Below are 10,673 nucleotides of genomic sequence, written 5' to 3' on the forward strand. Positions count from 1 at the left end.
CCTGACCATTGACTTGCGCTCTCTGCTCTGCAAGGTCTTATTTCATAGTGGGGAATATGAGATGGGTCCAGGAGAGGGTTCATGGCTGGGGCAAGGAGGCGCTCCATACAGTGGGGCTTCATATCTCTGTGTCACCCTGGGCATTCTCCCTTGACACAGCTTTCAGCCCCTCTGTTGTCTGGAGCCCCCTCCCTGGGTTTTCTCAATCTCCCTTCCCAGGATTGGTGCATTCCAGCTGGGCACAGTGCCTGGGTGGTCCCCCTCCCCGCCTCCCGTCGTCTTTGACTGGAGGAAGGAAAAGGCAGAAAAATGCAGCGAGGGCCTTTGACCGCGAGGAGCACAATGTGAGCGTTGATGACGGCGGCGTGGATGTGATGCTTACCTGCCACTGACCCATACGGCTGTCATAGCCCAGCATTTTACAATCTGATGATTCACCCAACAGCCAGAGGAAGATGTCTCGCTGACCTGTCACCTAGATTGGACTGATAAGCACTGAGGATGGACTGACCCGTCTCTAACCCCCAGCATGAATGCCCCGTCTTCATACTCATCAGCCTGTGCTTTACATCAGTTACAGTCATTATTTTATTCTTTTTTGAATAGTCTTGATTCATTCGAGATGAACGGCATACACACACATTGTGACAATAAATACAAATGCACACCCAAACAGCTATTTACACGAGTAGATGCAGTTATGCTCTCATGATCTAACATTCAAACTTAGCGAGAGAGGTCCGACAGTATCATGCTCACAGTACACAAGAGACTTGACAGAGCCTCCATTGTACAGAGGGGTTGTAAAGCTTAAGAGGCAGTAGTGTAATCAAGTTTGTATAGAGGTGAATACAGTATATTGCATGGTATCACAGTGCACATGTCCCCTTTCGACATTTTACATGTGCTTTCATAACTTATAACACTCCAGAGATAAATGATGTGGCCATTACAGATTGGGGAACATACACCATCATGCACCCTCAGGAGGTGAAGTATGAGTCCTGCATGGAGTAGAGGCGATCAATAGGAGTGAGCGGAGAGGAGTCACCCAGAGAGAGGCAGTCGCTGTCAGCCATGTGACACAGGGGGTCTCTGTCCATGTCACCGTACAAACCTTTAAAACCTAGGAGAGACGCACCGTCAGTGATCAGTGGATCATCAGTGTGTCATCTGATCATCAGTAGGAACCCTCAACATAAAGGACTACGCAATCCACAACAGTTAAAAATAACCCTAATAACTAAAACTCATACCGTGTTTTATTGAAATGTAAGAAGTGGTGGTCATAATTCAGAATTAATTTAATTATGATCCGTAGGTGGAAAGCATATAATATAATATAATATAATATAATATAATATAATATAATATAATATAATATAATATAATATAATATAATATAATATAGTTCAACAGGAGAGTCATGCAGTTAAAAACTGCTTCCATTTCATGCGTTCACAGGTGTAGATATGTGACGTTATTTTTTTCAAAAATCATTATCATTATTATATTATGTTACATTATATTTTACATGATATTTTGCTGTTGCTATATTTAGTTTCGCTCATTCTCAGTATCCTTTTACTTCTTGGATTATTATTATTTAGGAAAGTCTGAGCAAACTAAAATTTCAGTGGTTCTCACAACTTTTCTGTTTTCATGCTCAAAGTGCATTTTTTACCTAAATTTTGGAACATTTTAGAACTTTTCTCCAAAAATCTGCAATGTTTCAATTATTTATCTACAATGTCTCTGGCATCATATGTTTGCAGTGAAAGAACTAGGACTGAAAGTGCTCATTTTACACATTTTTAAACTGTCAGTACCAAATTGCTTATAAAAAAAAGAAAACAAGTCTTCTAATCAGAAGACATTGCAATAATTTACTGTTGTTATTTTTTCTGACGAATCAGACAAGTTTTCGAATGAAGTCAATTTATAATTCTCCTTTACGGTTTGATTGTGCTGAGGTCTTTTACCATAAGGGTGCATGTGATCCCCTGGCATCTGTGGCGGGGTCAGGCCCTGTCTGAAGGGGTCTGTGTCCCAGTCCTGCTGCTCCAGTGTGGTGAGTCCCATCTGCTGCTGCTGCTGCTGCTGCTGAATGTGGGCATAAGAGGACCCCAGGTGCTTCATCTCAGTGGCCAAACTGCCACAAGAGGGCGCTGTGGAGCACAGGACATCCACATCACATTTAAGGTTCACTTTGCTTTTTAAAAGAGTCTTGTAGGGTTAGGAAAGTCGGAAATGTATCAATGTTTCCATCATTATTTCCCACACAACAAAATATATTATGCCAAGTAACATTACGAATAATGTGAGGGTGTTACCTGTGTGATGTGACGGGTGTTCACACTGCTCCTGTGTCTGCTGCTGCTGCTGCTCCTGCTGCTGCTGTCTCCTGGCCAGCTTCTTCATCTAAAAACATGCATGGCCAGACATTAAGGCTGCCTGAATTGCACATACCAGCCCATTGTGAAAATTTCCAGTCCCTCTGCCACCCAGGCGTACGACTGCATTCGCTCAATTGCAAAGTATTAACAGCGAGGTAAAGGGCATCTTTCAGTGAGGGAGGGAAACCACACATGAGCCCACTTTGCGAGGAAATATTGGATTTAATCTACAGTGATCTCTCTGTGAGATGTCATCAGCTTCCTGTATGAAGAGATAACCAGGCTGATTTCCACTCTGGCTTACAAACAGAGTGCAGAAAGAGTGGTTTTATTAGCAGCGCATATGACTGTATGTGTGTGTGTGTGTGTGTGTGTGTGTGTGTGTACTTCGTATTACTTTGGCTCTTTGGTTCTGGAACCAGACCTGCACAACCCGCACGCTCAGGCCAGTCTCTGCTGCCAAGGTCTCCCTTACCTTGGATTAAGATTCAGGAGGGAAGGAGAAAGGGAGGGGACAAAAATGAAACATAGAATGAAACGAGGTTATTTGAAGGTGACGCAAAGGAAAAAAAGACTGCAATAAAGAACATTATTGCATTTATTTTTAAGGAAATAACAATACTTTTTGGATTTTTAACGTCCGGCCTGCTTTGTGTGGAATTTAACTTCATGCAGCAGGTATCAGGTAATATTTATTGAAGATTTATTTGAATGCTCCTCCTGACAAAGAACCACATGACTCAATGTCCAATATCCATATTCTAAGGGAGATAAACATCTGTCTCCATAATCGCTAAAAAAAACATTGGACCCTTTAAAACAAAACAAACAAAAAAAAAAAAAACAGGAACTTGATTTCTATACAAATATACATTATGAAACAGTTAATCGTTTAGTCACAGCTCTCCCGTGTGGCAGGAAGCTTGTTTTTTTTACATTTGCATCTACAGTTTGTCCAGACTACTGAACGCACAAAACAATGTCTACCTTTCGGCAAGGTTTGGAGGACACCTCAAAGGAAGCTTTAAAAGTCCGTCTCTGTTGGGTGGTCAGGATAGTGCGAGGCCTTTTGGGACGTTTGCTCTCCACGTCTTCTGATCTGACTCGTCTGCCCGTAACCCGCCCACATTCCTCCTCCTCTTCTTCATCTTCATCACTTTTACCTAGCGGGCGGACATAATTAAAAAAGACATTCAAATTATGATGTGGCGAACGCTGAGAAAAAGAATAATGCTATTAAGCTGAGATGCTAATAATATGATTAATATGCAGAGTTTTTTTTTTCTTTTAAAGTTCAGTTTGTGATTTCTCACATTCCCATATTTTTTTTCTTTATAAATAGGGTTAGCACTTTTAATTAAATTATGATTAGACGTAAACCAGTAGCAGCTTTAATCATTCTAAACATCAACATTGTCATCCTCTATTGTCATTTCAAAAGCTTAATTGCAAGAATAAAACACAATAAACTGAATACATCTATGCAGTTTTGGATAACATTACACTGAGTTAACTTTAACATCTGGATTTTTTTTTTTTTTTTTGCAGATTATTATCATGAAACAAAAGTATATTATTTGAAAACATGTGTGCACAAGAAATCAGCTTTTATCATCAAAATTTCAAAGATTAATTCAACAAAATTAACTGTGATATCATTTACTGTAAAGCATTCACAAATGATTCAAGCAAAAATGCTAAAAATAGCAGAGTGAAATCATGCACAGTCTGTACCTGTGTCAGAAGACGAAGGACTGGCCAAACACCGGTGGTAGTCCTCTCTGGCGCACAGTAGCCGTCCCTCCCTGAGGATGCAACGGTCTCCAGTCTGCAGGCGGCAGGAACAAACACTGCAGGTGAAGCAGCGCAGGTGGAACACAGAGGCCCCTGCATGCATCACCAGCTCTGCAGGAGAGATGGCCTCGGCACAGCCCCCACAGCGCACTGCAAATAGACTGGAGAGGGAGAGGACGGCAGGCACAAAAAGATAGAGCTCAGTAAATAACAGAATGTAATGCTTTTGTTTGGTTTAGAGACTTGGAGTGCCCTCAAACCGCAGCAAGATGGTACTCTGTGAGAAAAAAAAAAATGCTTGGTAGACTTGGGGAATGTTGCTGAGTAGAGCTGTCATTCACAACAACTGCCAGCCTGACTTCTCCCCTCTCCTCCTCCAGGCCCAACCACTCAGACGCATACCCTTAGCGTGCAGGGTGTGTGTCTTAGCGCCTGGCAACCACGACTGGTGGGCTTATAGCCTCAGAGACTGTTGCCGTGGCTCCGGCTGCCGTGTCCGAGGCTGTGCTCCTGGGGTCGCAGGAGAAAGGCTCTCGGCAGGCCATGGCTCCAGGCAGAGGGGGGGAATCAGATCTCCCGGTGGGAGAGACTGAGCTACTGGTCCCAGGAATTATCCGTGGAATTATCCCTAAGTCTGCTTAACCAGAACTGGACAAAGACAGAGCCAGCCCCCAAGCAGCAGGACCATTGTCTGCTGGCTGGCACCTCCACATTTTGGGTCTGTCACGCAGGATGATGCGTCATCATTCTGGAGCTGGAGTTTGTCTCCAGACGTGACTGGGTCACCAGACCAGTCAGCACAGAGGCATGAGAAAGTGACAGCTTTTCCCCTTTTTTTGTTTTCACCTACTAATGCTACATGTGGCCTGTGAAAAGAATCCACTTGTAGATCTGATTCAAGATTTCTTACTTTCAACGCATTGAAAAACATAAGAGCATTAGAGACAAAAAAAAAAAAAAAGAAAAAAAGGGGGCAATGGTGTGATCTTTGGTATTGATCAATGAATCTCTTCATGGACAAATGCAAAAAAAGAAAAGAAATAAAGATACAATAAACCACAATCATTCCAAAGGTTTCATTAGAATATATATATATATAATTTATTTAGTGACAGAAATAAAACCTCTGTGTAAAAGACTTGAAGTTCTCTTTTGCGCGTTGCATAGAAATGAATCATAACCCATAAGATGCGAATAAATAAAATGTGAGATTTAAAAGCTAAAATAACAGCAGTTTTAGCAGAAATCTTGTACAAATACAACAAATAATTAAATATAGGTAATTTCCTTAAACACACACTAAAAAGATTGAACATTTACTTTCAGATGCATGTGACTGGAAGACAGTCAAGGTGTAAAGTGGAAATTTAACACAATATTAAGAACCATGTGGAGATATCACTGTCTAAAGATCCGGAGCTGCAGCATCCTAAAGCCAAACATTGCTGGGACCCCTCACCGTTGCTCTGGGGGTCACTATGGAAACCCTAAAGCCCATTCCCAGAAGCTCAAGAGGGTCACTCAGGCTGCTTGACCCATCAGAGTCGTCTGCCTCGGTGGTATGTGCTTTAATATGGCCAACATGCCGTCTGTGGTACGTACATTCCTGTGGCAACACAAGATGCAACCGAACATTTTCGGTAAAGTGTGGCGGAGGAAATACCTGGAATGTTTCTGGGTCTCTGTGGTACGGCAACGTACTTCATGCGATGATGCTAATTCTAGATGTCAGTGAAGAAGAAACTACGGGCATTAATGTTTTGAGAACATTCTTGTTTCGAGAATCGCTTTTCCATTACACGCCTTGTCCAGTTGGTCTTATTATCCCCAGTACTCTTAGGGTTGTTAATGCAAAGGTAAGAGTACCTCCAATACTTATGGAGCAGCTTGGGGTGTTTAATATTTCAGAGTTTCCGCTGACATGATTGGCCCAGAGGCCTTGCCAGTAGAGCGGGAACACTCAGTCACGCTGGATTTAGACATGGCAATTAGTGACAAGATCATTACAGAGAAAGAAGTCAGCAAAATCCTCCGCACTGACACAGTCAGGGTGAGGCACTCTCAGACTAGATGCACTGCATAATAACATGAGTGCTTAGCAGAAATGTACACACACACACACACACGCACACAAGTGCACACTTATCCTCGAAGCCCTCCTCTCATTGTTCCTGCCCTGACTTCAGTGCTGACCTTTGGTAGTCAGGCAAACAGACTGCTGGTCTGGTGGACAAGCGGAGAGACAGATCCTGTTTCTGGATCAGGTTAACCTGGATCCTTCGCTGAACACACACCACAACAGAGGCTGTGTATCAGATACAGATCTACGGGTCAAGTGCACCGCTAGCCATGCCGCTGATCTGACGACCAATCTGCTGTCCGGTCCGTCTGCCCGCTGACCCGTTCAACCAATCTAAGTCTGCTGACAGCCTCACCAACCTAAACATCGCACTGTCAGACGGAAATTTGCATACTGCTTCATTAAAATACAATACGGTCTGTCGTATGAGCTGAACATTTTGTACAACTGGGAAAGAAACTATGTAAAAGATTATATCTCATTAAACTACTCAGTTGAATTTAAAGGCCATTCTTTAAAATATGGAATAATACAGGACAGGGATTCAGATGCACAACTTGCTAAGGAGTTAAATCAATCTGGTCTATACTTAATTTAGCCGAACCAGAGGTATTTAAAAGTAAAAAGAAATCTGTCACAAGACATTAGATCGACAAAATTAGTCTTTTTTCCCCCTAATGTTTACATTCTGACTTTGGGTTGGATACTGCACTTGTCAGGACGTGTGTGTATTAACAGTGTATTATTATTATTATTATTATTAACAGTGTATTATTTTTGCAAAATCTGTAGTTTGGTAAAAGCTTTTTTGCGACTTGTGAACTTTTTTGGGATTATTTCATGTGTAATGAATACCAAGACTACTATGGTATCTGGTAAAAGTGCACCAATGATAATTACATATTTAAAAAGAGCAAGACAACTAGACAGGACATTTCAAGGTCCGAGTGTGAATGTTTCTAATCTATATTATCTGTTATATTTGTAATCTAATCATATGCTTTGGTTGAATTCTCCATTTTTCCTTTTTAATGTCATGTTGTATGTGTACCATGTGCATATTTTGTCCATATATTAGTCCTGAAATAGGTATTAATCAACAGCATCAAACGCTGGTGAATTCAGACTGAGGAAAATCCTGGCATTGTTGTCTTAAAGCTCCATGAGCCAGCCAGAACCGGTGGTCTGGCTGGCTCTCAAGCAAAGGTAAAAACAATGTGGGATTCAGAGAGGTGGTACAGTGTGCGGTAAGAGACAAGTGTTGCCTCAGTATGGAATCATCACACTCGCTTCAAAAAAAAGGGGGCAGTGTGACAAGGATTGTTTGGCGAGAAAGAGAGGCACTGGCACAGTTTTTTAAAAATCCCTCATCGTGGACAAAAGTGGCGCTCGTGCACGGGTGGCTATCACAGGTCCAGACAGGACAGGCAGGCCCGGGGCTCAGAGGCGGAGCTTTGGCACCAGGCCTCCTGCTAATTGGTCAGGTCAGATATCTCACGGTCGGCTGGGCGTCGTCCCATTGCTCTACACAGGGGCTGCTGTGAGAAGAGCTTTCCAGATGCCACGGCACATAACGCCAGGGCTCATGGAGCGCACCGTCCCCCAAAATAAGTTCACACCATCCTCACCGTCTTATAGGGGTGCACCAGACCTTCTGACATATGGCTCTCCTCTCCTAATTACCTCTCAGTCCCGCTCTGTTCTCTGCACTTCAGCCAAATGCTGTTATGACCACTATCGCACTAAAAACTTTTTGGTTCGACTCGGATTTCCTCTTCCATTTTGTAGGCTTTCACGGACAAAATGTTCATAATAGTGAACATGCAAATGTCAGGATACTCCACATAGGCTTCCAGCACCACTGCGGTGTAAATTATCCGACAAGTAAGACGATGGTGGGTAGTATTTTCGTGGCTGCAGCGTTTCTAGTTTCCCTGCCTGCTTGGAAGACAGTTGTTCAGAAATAATGCGAGTTATGGCCTTCAAGGCCGTGTGTGGCTTTTATATTGGCTCTCGTGTGAAAGAAGAACGAGGGGATGAGGTGGGGGGCGAATAGGAGGGAGTCAGGTGGGTGTTTTTGGGTGGCGGTGGTGGTGGCGACGGTGGTGATGGGGCACCATATGTTGTCCCCAGCTTGCAGTTGCCACGCCAATGGGCCTCAACATTCTAACACATTTTGACAATGTGTCAGTTGAGCCCTACCCCTGGTTGTGTGTGAAGGTGTGACCGTTGTTATTGAGTGTACGTGTGTGCACGTGTGCGCGCGGACGCAGACTAAACAATAGTTTTCTTACATTCCAGCTCCCTCACCAGCCCTGCTTCCTACAGTCACCTTGTTCTCTCAGTGCACGGTGCCAAGTTTCCTGGAAGTCAGCTCACACCGTATAGACACACATACACACAGCTACCGGACTGTATGAGGCATAAAATGCCCAGGTACATTTATGCTGGTATTAGGAGAAACCCCCTGAATCCCTCTTTCATTTTCTCTGTCTTTCTCAAACATAGACACACACACACACACACACACACACACACACACACACACACACACACACACACACACACATACACACACACACACACACACATACACACACACATTCTCAGTCAAGGTCAAATCTGGACAAGGCTTCTGTTGTGACTTAATGATACTTAATCATTTATGAACCTTAAGCCAAAAAAAAGGAAGAAATAGAAATAAAACTGATCAAAACTAAACCGAATATATCAAACATTTTAAACCAAATAATAATTACAATTTTAAAAATATGTGCTGAACATTTACTTTTTTGTAAGATGGCTAAAATATTTGCAAATCAACTGCCAGTCAAAAACTTAAATCACTGTTGTGCTACTTACTTACTTTGAGGTTAAAAATAATCCGTTTGAAGTCAGTCTGAGCTAAATTATATAATTTTCTAATAGCGATAATGTGAAAGAAGTGAAGGACGGTATAAAGCAGACTACACTGTACCTTTTGTTTTCTATTTTTTTATTTTATTCTGTTCTATTTTATTTTATTTTGATTAATTTTATTTTATTTTGATTAATTTTATTTTATTTTAATAAAGTGCCTAAGCTGCCAATTCTGTCTCTAGTTACTGGTGAAATGATAAATTCTCCCCTTTGGATTCTAGTTTTATCATTTCAGCTGCATCCTCGGAAAAAAATCAACAACAACAACAACAACAACAAAAAAATATTAACTGCTACTGTTAGAAGTGAGCACTCACTCGGCATAGTCCCGCTTGCAGTAAAGTTTGCTGTCCCGCAGAAAGCAGGAGTTCCTGAGCGCTTCCCCACACGCTGCGCACCGCACACACTCCTCGTGCCAGAGGCCGTCAGTGACTCTGAGCAGGAATCTGTCTCTGATCAGCCGCTGGCATCCGGCACACACTGCCCGCCGATCCACATCTGCAAAGTTAGCATAAATCCTTTAAATAACACAATTTTCCAAATCACCCAGACGCAGATGAAATATTTGCCAGTGACTGTTTCTTTCTTGAAGGGACTGGACTAATTTAGATTGACAAGCATTAAATGTTTTAGCTCTTTATAAAAAGTGAAAATTAAGCTTCAGTCAGTCTGCTGTCTTCTATAATTAGGAGTCCGTTATTATTTTATTTCGGTGACTTAGTTAAATTGACCAAATAGCCAAGGGGTTTACTTTTGTAATAACCGTGCCAAATGCGGTAAAAAAGAAATCAAACATTAAGTGAACTTTTTTTGTTTGTTTTAATGCAAACAATTCCTAACTAAATGTATAATTTACTGCCAGTCTATAATCATCTATTTTACTCACCTAAGGATATAACCGGTATATCCACCATTGCACTTCTCTGAAGAAACACTGCGAAATGTATATTGACAGAAGTTAAACGAAGGAAAAGCTTTAATTCGAAATCAAATGTAAAAAGCACATTATTTAAGTTCAAGACAAACATACCGGTTAAATGAGAGATTCCTGGCGGCAGAAAAGTACTTTGGTCACACACTTGGAGTTCTTCTTCTCAGAGCATCTCCGGCGCGTAAAGTCCTGCTGCAACTTGCTGCGCAGATCAGATCCGATCAGATCAGATCAGAGAGCAGCGCATCAAAGTTTCTCCTCAGTGCTTCCGACGACCTCTCTGAGTCCACAGTTATTGACTATTTAGGATGTCTATCAATTATACTATTAGGAGTGAACGGGAAGGAGAGAGAGAGAGAGAGAGAGAGAGAGAGGGAAACTTCCTCCATGTGCAGGTGCAGGTTACCTCCTCTCTCTCTCTCTCTCTCTCTCTCTCTCTCTCTCTCTCTCTCTCTCTCTCTCCCACTGTTTCTGTCACTCTCTCCTTCTTTGTCTCTCACTTCCCCTTACTCTGTCCAAGCTAAACGACAGTCACACAGACCAGATATAGATA

General features: G+C 42.2%; 1 protein-coding gene across 1 annotated transcript; it reads right to left on the bottom strand.

Annotated features, from left to right (window-relative positions):
- Positions 1-526: 526 nt before the first annotated feature.
- Positions 527-10,433, bottom strand: lmx1a (LIM homeobox transcription factor 1, alpha). Its single transcript, XM_047587642.1, has 9 exons — positions 10,220-10,433; positions 10,076-10,123; positions 9,507-9,687; positions 4,131-4,351; positions 3,384-3,559; positions 2,794-2,871; positions 2,334-2,421; positions 1,983-2,168; positions 527-1,126 (listed from the first exon to the last, which is right to left on the bottom strand). The coding sequence occupies exons 2-9, from the start codon at positions 10,101-10,103 to the stop codon at positions 984-986; spliced, it is 1,101 nt and encodes a 366-aa protein (XP_047443598.1). The 5' UTR covers positions 10,104-10,123; positions 10,220-10,433; the 3' UTR covers positions 527-983.
- Positions 10,434-10,673: the final 240 nt, after the last annotated feature.

This window comes from Mugil cephalus, chromosome 6 (genome assembly GCF_022458985.1).
Source record: "Mugil cephalus isolate CIBA_MC_2020 chromosome 6, CIBA_Mcephalus_1.1, whole genome shotgun sequence".
NCBI lineage: Eukaryota > Metazoa > Chordata > Actinopteri > Mugiliformes > Mugilidae > Mugil > Mugil cephalus.